The 18,506-nt window shown below is 43.1% G+C and overlaps 1 protein-coding gene and 1 long non-coding RNA gene across 8 annotated transcripts in view; one reads left to right on the top strand and one right to left on the bottom strand.

The window, feature by feature from the left end:
* Positions 1-678, top strand: part of LOC135562395 (uncharacterized) — a 2,908-nt gene extending 2,230 nt beyond the window's left edge. Inside the window, exon 2 of the long non-coding RNA XR_010459908.1 lies at positions 1-678. This exon is cut by the window's left edge and continues 919 nt beyond it. This is a non-coding gene — a long non-coding RNA (uncharacterized LOC135562395).
* The window catches only part of LOC115146910 (dynamin-1-like), a 107,758-nt gene that overhangs the window by 44,896 nt on the left and 44,356 nt on the right, over positions 1-18,506 (bottom strand). For 6 of the 7 annotated variants that reach the window (XR_010459909.1, XR_010459910.1, XM_065004777.1 and 3 more), the window contains exons 11-15: positions 12,567-12,653; positions 12,070-12,140; positions 11,853-11,904; positions 11,315-11,329; positions 7,084-7,197 (exon numbers count right to left, since the gene is read on the bottom strand). Coding sequence is in view for 5 of the 7 variants with exons in the window: in XM_065004777.1 (XP_064860849.1) it covers positions 7,084-7,197; positions 11,315-11,329; positions 11,853-11,904; positions 12,070-12,140; positions 12,567-12,653 (339 nt within the window). In the remaining 2 variants the exon portion in view is untranslated. The remainder of the gene's footprint in view (positions 1-7,083; positions 7,198-11,314; positions 11,330-11,852; positions 11,905-12,069; positions 12,141-12,566; positions 12,654-18,506) is intronic. The other variant, XM_065004780.1, reaches the window with a different exon arrangement.

Below are 18,506 nucleotides of genomic sequence, written 5' to 3'. Positions count from 1 at the left end.
GGGAAACACTGGTATTGGTAATGAACATCGATATACTAAAGATGGCTTCTACTGGAGTGGTTATATTTGTATGAAGAACCCAAAATATTCCAACCACAGGAGGGTGACTAAGATACAGCATACAGGAGGGTGACTAAGATACAGCATACAGGAGGGTGACTAAGATACAGCATACAGGAGGGTGACTAAGATACAGCATACAGGAGTGTGACTAAGATACAGCATACAGGAGGGTGACTAAGATACAGCATACAGGAGGGTGACTAAGATACAGCATATAGGAGGATGACTAAGATACAGCATACAGGAGGGTGACTAAGATACAGCATACAGGAGGGTGACTAAGATAGAGGATACAGGAGGGTGACTAAGATACAGCATACAGGAGGGTGACTAAGATACAACATACAGGAGGGTGACTAAGATACAACATACAGGAGGGTGACTAAGATACAGCATACAGGAGGGTGACTAAAATACAGCATACAGGAGGATGAATGACCATAGATTGTTAACCCAAAGTGTAACTGCTGCTCTATGCTAAACAGAAGCTTACAATTAAGTCACAGCCTGAGCAACATAAAGAAATGGTGGTTGTCTCACGCTGACCAATTGGCAGACTACCTCCAAGAAAGCTCCATCTAAAGTCCCTGACATGAAATAAAACACTTGAACATATCTAGATGATGTCTATGCTTCTGATTATTTTCTAAGATAGGCTTATGTCTCATACTGTATGATGTCATGTGCCCCTGAGGTTTTTGACTAGACTGACCCAAAAGAGAAGGGGGTTTACATCGATGTACATCTCTCTCTCTCTCTCTCTCACACACGCACACACACACACACACACACACACACACACACACACACACACACACACACACACACACACACACACACACACACACACACACGCAATCGAGACTGATTCACACGATATCCCGGCTCTCAGATTCTACCAGAGGAATGAAAACCACACAGCAAAATGTTTCCAATTAACAGTCCGCTGTTGAGTGCAACTGCTTTTTATAAGATGCAGTCCTTGAGACACACACACACACACACACGTTTTGGTGAGTGCTGTTGAGAGCGAGTGCCTCCTATTGCCCCCCAGGTTATTTACAGCTCAGATCTCCAGTTGAGACTCAGGACTTTACATCAGGACTGGGCTGCAGGGAGACCCCCCCCCCACACACACACACACACACACACACACACACGTTTTGGTGAGTGCTGTTGAGAGTGAGTGCCTCCTATTGCCCCCCAGGTTATTTACAGCTCAGATCTCCAGTTGAGACTCAGGACTTTACATCAGGACTGGGCTGCAGGGAGACCCCCTACCCACACACACACACACACACACACACACACACGTTTTGGTGAGTGCTGTTGAGAGCGAGTGCCTCCTATTGCCCCCCAGGTTATTTACAGCTCAGATCTCCAGTTGAGACTCAGGACTTTACATCAGGACTGGGCTGCAGGGAGACCCCCCCACCCACACACACAAACACACAAACACACAACAGCGTGAAGGGTCCCACAGCAGCTCGATGACAACTATAGCATCGTTGCAAGCTAATGTGCTGTGCGTGTGTGTGTGTGTGCATGCGTGTGTGTGCGTGTGTGTGTGTGTGTAAATAATGAGAGTCATGGGCTTGGCGTTGGCTCGTGCTTTTGAGGGTTTCTCTTAATTCACTTCTTCTCTGGTTCTCTGGTTCTCTGGTTCTTGAAGCTTTGGGGAGCTCTGTGCTCCAGGGATGCTTGATTCAAAGCCCTGGCATGTCTGGTAATACAAACCAGACCCCTAACCCCCCTAGACCCTACCCTCTCTCTGTGTGTGTGTGTGTGTGTGTGTGTGTGTGTGTGTGTGTGTGTGTGTGTGTGTGTGTGTGTGTGTGTGTGTGTGTGTGCGTGTTTGCGTGCGTGCGTGTGCGTGTGCGCGTGCGTGCGCGTGTGCGCGTGTGCGTGTGCGTGTGTGTGTGTGTGTGCGTGCGTGCGTGCGTGCGTGCGTTACAATACCGACTACTGAAGCAGCACAATAGTCCTGACCTCCTCCTCCTCTTTTGATTAAAGCTGCCAGAACAAGGCATGGGTTCCCAATAATGAGAAGCTAGACAGTAAAATATGAAGCAAGTCCATTTTTTAAAGCTCTATATGTGTGTTAGTGTGGATGATCCTCTGTATGAAAACACGGACAGAAGCAAAAAAGCAACTCAGCTAAATAGTGTACTTAACATATGCCAGGTTCATTATAGAGAGTGTGTATGGTGTTCTGGTGTGGATGAATGTGTCTGCGTCCATCTGCGTGGGTGTACGTTAGCCAGTGTGTGCTCTGCATGCCCCTCAGTGTTCTGATGTATGTGACTGAGTGTGTGGAAATGAAAGCACGTCCACCTTGCCTAGACAAAGGCATGTTTCTGGTCCCTGCTCATTAAGCCACACTAGTCCGTCTCCTCTGAGCTGGAGAAACGGTGCCATGTTAGTTTTGGGTCCCTGTGCTCAGAGAAACCGCAGAGTTCAAATAAATACATGTGGAGCAACGCCGAAAGAGGGAGGGAGGGGAGGATGAAGTTGGGGAGGGGGGCTCCTGTCCTGTATGTGTGTTCGTTATTTGGGATAGGGCTCTGGGGATGGGGGAGGGAGGGAAGGATGAAGTTGGGGAGGGGGGTTCCTGTCCTGTATGTGTGTTCGTTATTTGGGATAGGGCTCTGGGGATGGGGGAGGGAGGGAGGAGACCGGGACTTTTTTCAGCGGGAGATGAAAGGAAGACCACAGCATCCTTCTCTCTGTCCCTGTCTCTCTGTCCCTGTCTCTCTGTCCCTGTCTCTCTGTCCCTGTCTCTCTGTCCCTGTCTCTCTGCCCCTGTCTCTCTGCCCCTGTCTCTCTGCCCCTGTCTCTCTGTCCCTGTCTCTCTGTCCCTGTCTCTCTGCCCCGTCTCTCTGTCCCTGTCTCTCTGTCCCTGTCTCTCTGTCCCTGTCTCTCTGTCCCTGTCTCTCTGTCCCTGTCTCTCTGTCCGTCCCACATGGTCCTTGTTACTGCGGCCCTAAGCAGCTAACCAGAGACACTCCTCTCCTCCCCCCTCTACTCCTTTACACCCAAATCCCTCCCCTTTCTCTTCCTCTTTCCCTCCTCCTCTCTAGCCCCCTTTGAAATGAAATAAGTTGATGAAAAGTAGCCCTGGGCCCGTATCCACAGTGTCTCAGAGTAGGAAATTGGTGGTAAGTGCTGAGAATAGAGATATTTTACTCCTACTCTTACGGGTAAAAATATATGCTATGCATGAAGCCGCTTTAGTCATAAGAGTCCTACCTAGTCGACAGATATTTAGGGGACCTCATGAGTTGCCCTAACCAGTTATGAGCTACCAGCAGGTGTCTTGGTAAGAGAAAAAGACAGTGAGTCACTGGTTCCTGCACCATAGACAGGTGATTGCTTTAGGGTTGAGAGAATGTTTTGATATTTCTATGTGATCAATCCATACATTTTCTGGACCTACATGCAACAGTATCTGTTGCACTTTTAACGACAGTGACTTCACAAGGCCTATTTCTCATAACATGCCTAAATAGTTCTCACCACTAGGCTAATAAATGACCGCGTTTTTCTAATGATGGTTGAATTACCTACAACGTGTTATTTCACGTTATCCCTTTGGAGCGCAACGCCACATTGTTCAAAAAACATATGCTTAAACTGAGCATGCCTCTAACGTGGGCTATTGCAGGCATCTAGGCCGTGTGTTAACTTTCGTTGTGTTCCATGAAAATGATAGACCTTTCAAAAGTTGTATGCAACATTATCAGCAGGTGACTTGATACCTGCCGTGCCAAAGCGATTTAGAGTTGTTCAACAGGAGTGACAAGTGTGTTGATATAATGGTAATATTGGCAAATTCAGATTTGAACAATAATCCGAATCGATTTTTAAAAATTAAAAAGGGTTACGCATGCCAACATATTAGGCAATAATTAAGATTAGGCAAAGTGATTGTGTCAGGCAAAAATGATATAAAATGTTTTCCCATGGCAACATTTGATGTACAGTCACATTCACAAGGGTTGTCTGAAGCATTCTATAGAGTTCACAGCTGGCCATGCCTCATCGCAATTGATTATTCCCTACCGTTTTTAACAATGTCAATGAGCATCATCGCTATCTGTCCTTTGCGGTACCTCAAACTGTCGTGATTATCAGCTGAGATCACATTTGATGGTTGGATTTTACTCCTGCATCAGAGTGGGTCATCCTAAAAACCTAGTCTGAGCTGGGAGATTTTTTGTTGTCTTAAAGCAGATTTTAACAGGATTCTTAAGACCTTTTCTGAGATGCTTTGTGGATACGGGCCCTAGTCTTGAAGGGGAACATGCAGGCCAGACCTGAAAGTGTGTGTGTGTGTGTGTGTGTGTGTGTTAGTATGTGTGTGTTAGTGTGTGTTAGTGTGTGTGTGTGTGTGTGTGTGTGTGTGTGTGTGTGTGTGTGTGTGTGTGTGTGTGTGTGTGTGTGTGTGTGTGTGTGTGTGTGTGTGTGTGTGTGTGTAATTGGAAACACACACTCAGCGCAGGGCTCTGGTATGCACATGTGGGTGCCAGCTTTGGTGTCTGACATGCTGGGGGGCCCTGTCTCACTTTGAACAGACCCTCTAAACTACCTCTCTCCCTCTCTCCCGCTACAGCCCTGATCACCCCCACCCTCTCTACTTACACTTACACCCCCCCCCGGACAAAAAAACATCCATTCACCCGTCTCATCACCTTTAGTGTGTAAAAGAACAGACTCTTCGTTATGTAGAAAAAAATATAATATAAACTTTCTGTTAGAGAGACACACACACACACTAACACACACCCACACACACACACACTTTCAGGTCCGGCCTGCATGTTCCCCTTCAAGACTAGGGCCCGTATCCACAAAGCATCTCAGAAAAGGTCTGAAGAATCCTGTTCAAATCTGCTTTAAGACAAAAAAATCGCCCAGCTCAGCCCAGTGATGTGAGTCAGTCAGTGGAGCGGCTGTGGCTAGGGCATGGAGACAGCAGACTGTGGCTGTCTCTAACTTTGCAAAGGGTTCTGGGATTGTCTTTGACCAATCTGATCTGGTTCAAATCGTGTCAGGTTCTATTATCAGAACAAGCCTTTTGAAACACAACCACCAAACTACACCAGCACATTTTACTGGGAAAATTCAGCATCTGACTTGGAATAAACTATGGAAAAGAAACATTGAATCTTAAAGTAAAACGTCTTACAGTTTTTTTTTACAATTGCGAGGACCCATTTCTCAATAATAAGGCCACTTTTTCAAAACTCTTCACACAGTTCTCCTAACCAACTTTCAGCTTGCCACAGCAGTTAATATCACATCCAAAATGCACTAAAACTACCAAAACACATACATGTCTCAAATGAACTCATTCTTCTATAACACTAGCAAAGGTTGTCACCCAACAAGCACACTTTGTCACTCATAAAACAATGACCTAAAAAACATTAACAACAGGTAGCATTACACAATGTTTTCTTTTGTAAAATGTCTTCACAAAACAAGAATGACACCTCTACTGTTTAGAATACGCTGCAGTTTACGTTACAGGAATGAATCAGACAAGATGCAATATGCTTCAATATGTTTCATGCCATTGTTTCTGATGACCATAGAAGCGATTGCAGTTTCCTGCACAGCAGTGAAAATCCTACCTCTCCTCTCCCGCCTGTGGGAGGTCACCGTCGGGTCCTACGCAGAAATACAAAAACAACTACACACAAGTGGGTTTGGAGGCTTTGCTCAATTGACTTCTGTAATGTGCAGTTCAGTCAGATGCAGAATGCACATCTTACCTGTTGTTTTGCCAGAAATATCTCAGAATAGATGCCACTGTTGAGAGTTGCGGATTTGGTTGCACTCTCAGACCAGCCTCTCTCATTGATAGACCATGATTTAGTACATGATCAGTTATAGTAGCCCTAATCTCATCTGAGACTACAGCTCTTGATCTTCCTCTCAGTCTTCTTCGCATATGTACTCTCCCTCTCCCTCTCCCTCTCCCTCTCCCTCTCCCTCTCCCTCTCTTCTTCCTCTGTCAGCCACTTCTCTATCTCTGACTGGGTCCATGTTTACATTACAGTACAGCATTATTCCTAAGATGTCCCCTTTTGTATGGATGGTAATGAAATTGAAAGACTAACACCTGGGTAGGTGTTCAGCTACAATGGGAATTCACTGTGGTTGTTCGAATTGTTTTGATAGTATTTAATTCTTTAGATTTGGAATATATTTCAGTATGGTATTACTGTAGAAAAGTAGCAAATTGCTGTCTTATTCAATGTTGTGTTATGTTAGGTTTTGAACTTAAGTTTAACAGTTTTGAAAAGAGTATGTAAACATGTGCAAATTGACCTGTAGAGGTACATAGAGTTTTGCTGGTGGTTGTGTCTGATTGAGAAAATAATTCATGAAATTTGAAAGATGTAGTCATTGAACGCATTTTGTGCCAAAGCAATGACAAATGATCCACGGTTTGGCCCTCATAGACTGCTGTTGTGCTCACTGTGTGAAGAGTTTTGAAAAAGTGACCTAAGTTTTGAGAAATGAGTCCTAGCGATTGTAAAAAAATATATATATTAAAAAAATTCAACTGTAAAGTAAAACTTAAAGTATCTCACTGAAATAATGATATTAGTGGTTTTGTAAAAAGCTACCGATAATCACACGTGAGTTGTGGTTAAATGGAGACGCCTCACTGTGGGGTGACGTGTACTGGCGGTAAAGACAGGAGCAGCATTTCAGTGCTCTTCTATTGTCATTCCATCCAACACAACACAGCCGATGAAAAGGAATTGAATAAGACCTTCTATGAGAAACCTCCGTATGTGAGCTCCTTCCCCCCCAAAACAACTGTGACAGAACCGGGACATAAGCAAATGAGGTACCTTCATTAAATCACTCTGGTATGAAATCTTTGCTATAAAATCTAAACTGAGAGGTGACACATAAAAATATCACGAACCAGCAGAGGCCAGTGTGTGTGTGTAAGCCCTTGTGTCTTTGTGCGCACAAGTGTTTGCATAACCAAAGCCTCACCTCATCATCCTTGTACCAGGACAGGGACTCGGCAGTCAGGACGAACCAGTACTCCTTGGCTCCTCCCTTCATGATGCCAATGTTGTTGATGGTCAGCCAGCCCTTCCTGATCACCTGAGAGAGAGAAACAGAGGGACAGAGTCAGAGAGGCAGGCATACACAAAGCTAGCCTTCTCTATCCCCTCTCGGTCTGTGCATGTATAGCATGTGTGTGGTATCCTATCTCACTACTGTCCCTAGTGGCCATAGAGAGTCACTGCAGGGGACACAACATGGGACGAATGGGACCGGATCTGTGGGCTTATCTACTACCATCTAAGCACAACTATCCTTGTGATTCTATCAGTGTCTCTCCCACACCATAAACATAGAATGCATATGCCTCTGTATTTACCTTAAACCGATCATTAACCGCTCCTCTCTCCGGCTGAATGAGGATGTGGAGAGAACATTACACAGCTGTGCCACGGACAGAGCACAGTGCACGGGGCATATAGGCCATTCGTAATGCACAGGGGCAGGCAGCACACTGGCACACTGGCACACTAGAAGGTGGTACAGCGAGGGAAGGCAGGCAGCACACTGGCACACTAGACGGTGGTACAGCGAGGGAAGGCAGGCAGGGACAAAGGAGGACAAAGGGGGACAAAGCTCTGTGGAGCTTTATAAACTGAGTGGTTTGAGCCCTGAATTCTGATTGGCTGAAAGCCATGGTATATCAGACAGTATACCACGGGTATGACAAAACATTTAGTTTTACTGCACTAATTATGTTGGTAACTAGTTTATAATAGAAATAAAGAACCTTGTGGGGTTTGTGATATACGGCCAATATACCACGGCTTGGGCTGTGTCCAGGAACTCCGCGCTGCGTAGTGCACAGCCCTTAGCCATAGTATATTGCCCATATACCACCTCCTCAGGCCTTATTATTTAAGTAAGGCTGCTTTCGAACCGAAATACATGCAGCGCATATGTGGATGCAGGGTTGTTTCGTGGTTGTGGGGTGTGGTGGGGTGGAGAGAATGATCATTTGGTTATTAGCTGACGGATGCCTAGTCATCATGTGTCATGTCAAAACTTCTGTTTTCTCAAACCTTTCTGTTGGACAGCGATTGTGTTAGTGCAACCAACTGCTTACTTGCCCCTTCCACCAAGGCATTGTTAGTCATTATATTGCCTCATATTGGGTGGTTTGAAAATCCACTAGATGGGTAGAGGGGGAGGTAAGAGGGAGATACTAGGGGAGGCGGTTAGTCAAAACGGCTGCTGAAAGGGGGGAGAGCAGATCTAGGCGGTAAGCGCAGCCAGCTAAACAGGAAACAGCGAGGGCCAATGTGTTTACACTGCCCCTAAGCCCTTTGACCCTCCCGCTTGGGCGGTCACTATGGCAACTGACAGGGTGTGCCTCTGGAGGTGATGTATTTATCTGTGCTGCACTGAGAGACGTTCCCCCTCCTCCACTAGATACTTAGGCTCTATCAACACACAGAGAGAGAGAGAGAGAGAGAGAGAGAGAGAGAGAGAGAGAGAGAGAGAGAGAGAGAGAGAGAGAGAGAGAGAGAGAGAGAGAGAGAGAGAGACAGAGAGAGAGACAGAGAGAGAGACAGAGACAGAGAGAGAGAGAGACAGAGAGACAGAGACAGAGACAGAGAGAGAGAGAGAGAGAGAGAGAGAGAGAGAGAGAGAAAGAGAGATTTAGAATAGAGTAGAGTGGAATAGTGTAGAGTAGAGTATAATAGTGTAGAGTAGAATAATGTAGAGTAGAGTAGAGTAGAATAGAATAGAATAGAATATAGCATAGTAGAGTAGAGAGAAGAGTAGAGCAGAGTAGAATAGTGTAGAGTAGAATAGAATAGAGTAAAGTATAGCAGAGTAGAGAGTAGAGTAGAGTGGAATAGTGTAGAGTAAAGTAAAATAGTGTAGAGTAGAGTAGAATAGTGTAGAGTAGAGTAGAGTAGAGTATAATAGAGTAGAGAGTAGAGTGGAATAGTGTAGAGTAGAATAGTGTAGAGTAGAGTAGAATGGTGTAGAGTAGAGTAGAATGGTGTAGAGTAGAGTAGAGTAGAGTAGAGTAGTGTAGTGTAGTGTAGCGTAGAATAGTGTAGTGTAGAGTAGTGTAGAGTTTAGTAGAATTGTGTAGAGTAGAATAGAGTAGAGTAGAGTAGAATAGAGTAGAGTAGAATAGTGTAGAGTAGAGTAGAGTAGAGTAGAGTAGAGTAGTGTAGAGTAGAGTCGAGTAGAATAGTGTAGAGTAGAATAGTGTAGAGTAGAGTAGAATAGTGTAGAGTAGAATAGTGTAGAGAATAGTAGAGTAGAATAGAGTAGAGTAGAATATTGTAGAAGAACAGAGTAGAATAGAGTAGAATAGTGTAGAATAGAGTAGAGTAGAATAGTGTAGAGTATGGTAGAGTAGAATAGAGTAGAATAGTGTAGAGTAGAGTAGAATAGTGCAGAGTAGAATAGTGTAGAGTAGAGTAGAGTAGAGTAGAGTAGAGTAGAATAGAATAGAATAGTGTAGAGTAGAGTAAAATAGTGTAGTGTAGAATAGTGTAGAGTAGAGTAGAATAGAATAGAGTAGGATACTGTAGAGTAGAATAGTGTAGAGTAGAATAGTGTAGAGTAGAATGGTGTCGAATAGAGTAGTGTAGAGTAGAGTAGAATAGTGTAGAGTAGAGTAGTGTGGAGTAGAGTAGAATACTGTAGAAGAGTGTAAATAAAGAGTGAGAGAGAGACAGGGGGGTTAAAGAGAGAATGAGAAGGAACTAGAAAGTGTATAGTGATGTTTCCTCTTTCTAAATGGCTTTGTATAACTGGTCTTAAAGTTGAGATCTGTGATAGGTGAAACAGCACCACTGGCCTCCCCTTCCGCATCTGTTATTGTTTTAGTTTAGAGGAAATGAGCATCGAGCATCATGGTCAGAGAAAATCATAGTACATGCTGTTCTGTTCTATCACCCGTGCAATGATGTGTTATGATGTCTGAGGGAAAAAAAACATTATTCGTTGTTGTAATATTGCAAACGGACAGTTCCACTGATAAAGATGAGAAACCAATGGCCTGCTCCCACATTAAAGCTACAGTCAACATCTCTCTGGGATCTGTTTTGTATTGGAGGACACCTGGCTGCCTTCTTTATCTGGTTCAAGCTACGGCTAGGGGTTGACTGGCTACCCAAACTCCTTTCTCCGGCCAAACACTACGCCACGCCCACGGACCTTAGGTTCTTCTCCACAATGAGTCTGGATCTGAGTACGGTCCCAAAGATTTCTAGAACGCAAACACCATTCTGATTGGTCCCAGAAACCAATGGGTTGGGCCAGAGCCAGAACACATCTCTAACCAATTTTAGTACTCTGATTGGTTAGAGATGATGCAATCGCTGATGGCTTTGTTTTGTACCACATCCCTCATTTTACGTCACCACAAATGGATGTCAACGATGGCAGTCTCAGACTGAAGTACGTAACGTTAGGGAACATAGAGAAGCAGTAGAACTCAGTTTGAGTCGTAAGGCGTCGAGGGAGCGTCGAGCGATCACACGGCCAAGGAAAAGGAGGCTCAACTGTTTCGGCTACAAGCTTTGATATGTGGTGTTGTTTCTATGGGAGAGAGAGACGTCTACACATAAACAGAAGGTGTGCATTATGCAACGGGAAGGCCTATCTGGTCTCAACCCATCTGTGTTCTGTCTATGTCTGGAGGGGGTGGAGGGGGTGTACTGTGAGGTGTGCTATCTTTCCTCTCATGCTGGTTTCTAATGGGAGATGAGCAGCACTAGCTGGGTACTTTTCTATTGTTTTGGATGGGAGCACTGCCTGGAGTTGGGAGGGAGCTCCCTAAAGAAGCCCCAGAGACACACACACACACACACACACATTCTAACAAACACAGAACCACACACACATTCTAACACACACACATACTAACACACTCCCAAAGAAACACGCATACGCAAGGACGCACGCGCACTAACACACACATTCTAACGCACACACACATACAATAACACACTCCCAAAGAAACACACATATGCAAGCACGCACGCGCACTAACACACACTATCACGCACACACACACACACACACACACACACACACACACACACACACACACACACACACACACACACACACACACACACACACACACACACACACACACACACACACACACTAACACAACACTAACACACACACACACACACTAACACATACACTCTCTACTCACCATGATTTCATCCTGCTAAAGCAGAACAGTTGTAGTGATAGAGGTGAAGAGAAAAAGACAACAGAAAGAGAGGTCCCTCAGAAGAAACAGAGATAGAGTGGGAACACAACTAACACACTGCACTACTAAAGAATAACAAAGGAACAATAGAATTTATTCGAGAACAAATGGAGAAGTAATACAAACTCACTCAAAACTGCACTCACTTGGAGCCATAATCTGGTTTGGGAATAGCTCGACATAGACTTTAGGACTAGGGTTGCAAAATTCTTGGAACTTTCAATAGAGTCTCTGGGTTTCCCAAAATCCAAGTTGGAGAATCCCTGATTTCCTGCTTATTTCTTCATGATTCCAGGAATCCTTCAACCAGGATTTTTGGAAGTTTAAACGTTATTGAAAGTTATCCAGAATGTTGCAACTCCACCGAGAACCTTGCATCTTGGGCCATTACAATGCTTTCTGAAAAGCCCATCAGGACAAACATCATAGTGAATGTACTGTAGGACTATCTGTAGGTGCTGTCCTGTGCCTATAGTACCTTGTTGCCAGGTTGCTTCTTCTGGGCCACCTGGCTGCTCCTCTGCTGAGCACTACAGGGGTAAACATAATCATAGGTTAGATTGGTACACACACCTAAACACAGGAATCATTAGTACATCAGGGTAGGTCAGAGTTCACAGACTGTACTGTGTCTGTACTGGGTTATCTGTTCTAATCGACTGTATCAGGAAAGCGGTCAAGAGGGCGACACTCACTTGGCAAAGCCAATGAAGTCCTCATGGTTGGTGTTCATGTAGGCCAGCTCAATGTCAATCAGCAGCATCACCTAGATGGAGGGACACACATCAGGAGTTATTAGAGTTAGGATTAGACATAAAAGTTTGAATTGGGAAGATAGTCACTGGTGTAGTGGAAACCCCCCGCAGGCTCCTGGGGCCCACCCGCCTGTCATCTCACACCCATCTCTAAATTGGATTACTTTTTTAAACAAATCATTTTGACAGCAACCCTGCTTTTCAAATCTCCACGTGTTGTAAGTGAAGTGTTTGTGTTGTCCATTCTACCTGGTAGTAGTTGCTTTTTTAGGGCGGGGCCCAAACTACAAACTTTGCAGTGGTCCAGAGAAACTGCGCTACGCCAGTGTAAATAGTGTGTGTGTGTGTGTGTGTGTGTGTGTGTGTGTGTGTGTGTGTGTGTGCGTGCGTGCGTGCGTGCGTGCGTGCGTGCGTGCGCGCGCGCGTGTGAGTGTCACCTGGTCCTTGGTGCGACTCTCACGGTCTCGGATATGCTGGGTGACAATCTTGTCCATCTCCTCCCTCAGCATGGGGTACTGAGCCAGCTGTGGGTACAGGACAGCACAGGGCACACCGTGTGGGTAGGGAGGCACAGTTTAGACACGGACCAGACACAAAGCACAGCCAACACAGCCAATACAGCCAAACACACACACTCAAGCACTAACAGCACAAAAACATACAGTGCACGCACAACAAGAGCACAGCACAGACTCTGCCCTAGTCACAACAATGTAAGTTCATCAGTGTTAATATTGGCTTTTCTTAGTGTGTCTATCTTTCCACAAGGGGTTAATCAAATAACAAGTCAATGAATAGTGCAGAGTCTGTATTACTGCCATAAAACACTAAACAGTCTTCTGCTCAACAAATACTCTTCTGCCCAACAAATAGTCTTCTCCCCAACAAACAGTCTTCTCCCCAACAAACAGTCTTCTCCCAACAAACAGTCTTCTCCCCAACAAACAGTCTTCTCCCCAACAAACAGTCTTCTCCCCAACAAACAGTCTTCTCCCCAACAAATAGTCTTCTCCCCAACAAACAGTCTTCTCCCCAACAAATAGTCTTCTCCCCAACAAACAGTCTTCTCCCCAACAAACAGTCTTCTCCCCAACAAATAGTCTTCTCCCCGATAACACATTATTTTCCTGGCACACTACGGCCTTTTTCCATGTGTTCTTTGTAAACACACCAATACAGACATTGGTGTGCTTCCAATATAGCAGGCACACAACAGAATCACAGAGTCTGTTAGGAGGAAAGCCAACTGAATCACAGAGTCTGGTGGGAGGAAAACCAACTGAATCACAGAGTCTGTTAGGAGGAAAGCCAACTGAATCACAGAGTCTGTTAGGAGGAAAGCCAACTGAATCACAGAGTCTGGTGGGAGGAAAGCCAACTGAATCACAGAGTCTGTTAGGAGGAAAGCCAACTGAATCACAGAGTCTGTTAGGAGGAAAGCCAACTGAATCACAGAGTCTGGTGGGAGGGAGGAAAGCCAACTGAATCACAGAGTCTGGTGGGAGGGAGGAAAGCCAACTGAATCACAGAGTCTGGTGGGAGGGAGGAAAGCCAACTGAATCAACTGAAATCACAGTGAAATAAAATAAGCTGACGTCTGGCAAGTTACAATGCATCCTTTGCGTTGGCTGTTCAAGGTCACAGGATCACATTGGAATCAATGAGATCCTTCTCTTCTATCGTTGGATTTATCACTTCCTGGCCTGGGCCCAAATACACAGTAGGCAACATTGAGCTCTTTAAGGCTTATTCATATGTGTAGACAGATAGCCATGTCATTGACACCTATTATATAACAGTATTAGTGTCTTCCTTCTATACTGTCATCTAAACACAAGTCCTGGTGACTTATAGTACACTGGTTCTTTGGCTTTGATGACACATTGCAGGGCTATTTCACATACTGTGCTATAATGCCATGTCGGGCTATTACTAATACAGATGTAGGGTCTTAATTTGGTCACCTTGTTGCAGTCGAACTTTCTTGCAATGCAGGTAATGTTCAACTTGTACTGTAGTTCAGGTTTAAAAAATTCAGAGCTGATTTTTCCCACAAATGTATCAACCCCTAAAAAAATGTAAATTTAGTATAAAACTCACATTTCCTGTTGCTGTAGGATTATTTGGCTCAAATTAAGATCCTACATCTGTACTACTACCTTATGGCCAGGTGACTTACTAGAGCAGACATTAAATTGACCAATCAAAATAAGACTGATATTAGTGGCTTCATAAAATTTAAGACCAATTAACCAATGTGTCGTTGTAAAGAAGCATTGCAACTTTCACATCCACAACATAGTTCCAGCGCAGCCAGTTAGGAATGTTCTGTTTGACAGAGATGCATCGTAAAAAGTACTTTGATATACAATAACTCATACAAACAGCGTATGGGCAGCATGCAGGAAGATTGTTACACACAAGCACACACACACAATGCATGGGGAGCAGGGGGAGGACGAGGAGAGAGAGTGGAAGAGGGCAGAAAGACCTCTTGTGGATTTTCTGTTTTATGGTCTTGAAAAAAAATCCACAAGAGGTCTCTTTTAAATTTTTTCAAAAATGGGCTTGAAGAATAAACAAGTCAGTGAGAGGTGAGACACAACAAGATGTAGAAGACAATAAAGAGAGAGAGAGAGAGAGAGAGAGTGGGAGAAAGAGAAAGAGAGAGAAACCGAGAGAGATAGATGTTGTGGGTAGATCTGTTAGTTGAGATGCTAAGACACAACTGCTCCACCTGCAACAGCACTAGTTACTACAACAGGTCAAATCATATCGACAGACACGGGAATGGAAGTGAGTAAAATCGACTAGAGGAACTCAGATCAGATGACAGAATCGGAGACTGAGAGGAAGTCGCAAAGATACAGTATTACTCACTGAGGAGAAAACACACAAATGCTGGTTACGATGGGAACTTGGGACAATAAAGTTCAATTGTCTACTTTGGCCAATCAAAAACGAAACAGAATAAAAACTAATGTTTGAATAGAAATAGAATGACAAAAACAACAAGGGAGTTAAATATCATGGTAAGACCAGAGTAAGGATAGATCCATCGTCTCAGTCCTACCATATTCAGACTATCAATGTGAACGCGATTCATATTGTTCACCAGCCTTGTACTGACTACATACTATGTTCCCGAGTGCACACAGGACATAGACAGTGAAGTGTGACAGAAAGCTAACCGTAATCACACATCTCGAGAAGATGATGTTTAATCAATAGCAGTGTGCATAGTCAGGTGTCTCCTATTGAAAATAAACAACATACTGTGCATTCAGAAAGTATCCACAACGGTTTTCCGCATTGGATTGAATTGTCATCACATTGGATTGAATTGTCATCACATTGGATTGAATTGTCATCACATTGGATTGAATTGTCATCACATTGGATTGAATTGTCATCTTTTGTCAACGGTCTGGACAACATACTCTGTAATGTCAAAGTGGAAGATTATTATTATTATTTTAGTGTGCAGTAATTAATGGAAAATCAAATACTAATATATCTTGATGAGATAAGTATTCAACCCTATGAGTCAATACATGTTAGAATAAGCTTGGCAGCGATTGCAGCTGTCTTTCTGGGTAAATCTCGAAGAGCTTTCCACACCTGGATTGTACAACATTTGCCCATTACTCTTAAAAAAATTATTCAACTTCTGTCAAGTTGGTGGTTGATCATTGCTAGATGCCATTTTCAAGTCTTGCCATAGATTTTCAAGTTGATTTAAGTCTAAACTGTAACTAGGCCACTCAGGAACATTCAATGCCGTCTTGGTAAAAAACTCCAATGTATTGTCTTGTTTTTAGATAATTGTCCAGCTAAAAGGTGAATTTGTCTCCAAGTGTCTGTTGGAAAGCAGACTGAACCAAGTTTTCCTCCAGGATTTTGCCTGTGTTTAGTTCTACTCTGTTCATTTTCATCCCGCTCCCCAAAAAACTCCCTAGTCCTTGCCGATGACAAGCATACCCATAACATGATGCAACCACTACCGTGCTTGAGAATATGAAGAGTGGTACTCAGTGATGTGTTGTGTTGGATTTGCCCCAAAACATAGCACTATATATTCAGGACAAAAAGTGAATTTCTTTGCCAGATTTTTTGCAGTATTACTTAAGTGCCTTATTTCAAACAGGACGTATGTTTTGGAATATTTGTATTCTGTACAGACTTATGTACAGGCTCAAAGGGATATTCAATGTTTTTATTTTTACCCATCTACCAATTGGTGCCCTTCTTTGCGATGCATTGGGAAACCTCCCTGGTCTTTGTGGTTGAATCTGTGCGTGAAATTCATTGCTCGATTGAGGGACCTTACAGTATGTGTGGGGTACAGAGATGGAGTAGTCATTTAAAAATAATTTTAAATGCTATTATTGCACACAAAGTGAGTCCATGCACATTTTTACTCCTGAACTTATTTACGCTTTTGTCATAACAAAAGAGTTGAATACTTACTTTACTCAAGACATTTACATTTCAGCTTCTCATTTTGAATTCATTTGTAAACATTTGTAAAAACATAATTCCACTTTGACATTATGTAGGTCAGTGACACAACATATGAGTTTCATCCATTTTAAACTCAGACTGTAACACAACAGAACGTGGAAAAGGTCAAGGGGTGTGAATACTTTCTGAGGGCAGTGTATCTGGCTTACCATGACACCACATGTTTGAATCCTTTCATGTGTTGAAAGGACTCCTCTTTTGACCGCAAGTGACCACCATCTGTCTTTTGCATTTGCCAAGCTTACAAAGTCAGTACACAGTAAATAAATGTCACTGTATATTGTCACTGATGGGTGAGTTGACTCTGCTTTGAAAAAAACGGTAGTCGGTCTTCTGAGTCAGACACAGTATTCATCATTTTTAGGATACCATCATTTTATAAATGGAATGGCATGTTTGAAGAAAAACAAATATTTAAATCTGCTATGTAACTGGCTCAGAGTCAACACCGAGTCTTGTTCTTTGTTATTTGGAAACAAATATGTAAGAGGGCCAGGCACATTTGCAGATAAACTTGCAGATAAACACTAATATCACACCACAATACAAAAACCATGGAGAGGAGGAGAAGAGAAAACTGTGGAATAAGGAGTATGAACGAAGAGACTGACTGACAAAGACAAACTATGAAATGATATCTTAGCTGTGTGGCTTACTGTGCATTCTATAACGGGAACGTATACACTACCAGTCAAAAGTTTTAGAACACCTACTCATTCAAGGGTTTTTCTTTATTTTTAATATTTTCTACATTGTAGAATAATAGTGAAGACATCAAAACTACGAAATAGCACATATGGAATCATGTAGTAACCAAAAAAGTGTTAAACAAATCAAAATGTATTTTAGATTTGAGACCCTTTGCCTTGATGACAGCTTTGCACACTCTTGGCATTCTCTCAACCAGCTTCATGAGGTGGTCACCTGGAATGCATTTCAATTAACAGGTGTGCCTTCTTAAAAATGTATTTGTGGAATTTCTTTCTTTCTTAATGAGCCTCTCTTTTGAGCCAATCAGTTGTGTTGTGACAAGTTAGGGGGTAAAATGTTTAACACTTTTTTGGTTACTACATAATTCCAATTGTGTTATTACATAGTTTTGATGTCTACAATTAAGAAAATAGTAAAAATAAAGAAAAACCCTTGAATGAGTAGGTGTTCTAAAACTTTTGACCGGTAGTGTATGTCAAACTAAATAAATACAATCAGACACAATCAGACAATCAGACACAAAAATGGCTACACTAATTTTTGCATCACTCAGCATCTGCCCTTATAATCAGTAAAAAACTGAAATATTCTCATAACTTCAAAGAACTATCAACTGGTTATCATAAGAATATATCAATGTCACATTCTGACCTTAGTTCCTTTTTTTATGTCTCTATTTTTGGTTTGGTCAGGGCGTGAGTTGGGGTGGGCATTCTATGTTTTTGTTCTATGTTTTGTATTTCTGTGTTTGGCCTGGTATGGTTCCCAATCAGAGGCATCTGTCTATCGTTGTCTCTGATTGAGAACCATACTTAGGTAGCCTGTTCCCACCTGTGTTTGTGGGTAGTTGTTTTGTGTTGTGCCATCTTGCAGGACTGTTTCGATTTTCGTTGTTTCACGTTTGTTATTTTGTGTTTAGTTGTAATAAATTTAACATGGACACATACCACTCTGCATTTTGGTCCGATCTCTCACATTCCTCATCAGACGAGGACGAGAATCGTTACAATCAAATGGTTATTTTTGCCTCTTATTTGACCAAACAGAAAGCATATAGCTACTACACTAACCACTATAGATAAATTATTTGAATTGTTCATTTGCTTCCGATTTGTAGTCCAGCCATCGGTCTATCCCTACCT

The sequence above is a fragment of the Oncorhynchus nerka genome, linkage group LG19 (genome assembly GCF_034236695.1).
Source record: "Oncorhynchus nerka isolate Pitt River linkage group LG19, Oner_Uvic_2.0, whole genome shotgun sequence".
In the NCBI taxonomy this organism is placed as follows: Eukaryota; Metazoa; Chordata; class Actinopteri; order Salmoniformes; family Salmonidae; genus Oncorhynchus; species Oncorhynchus nerka.
This window is presented reverse-complemented; position numbering and strand designations above follow the sequence as displayed.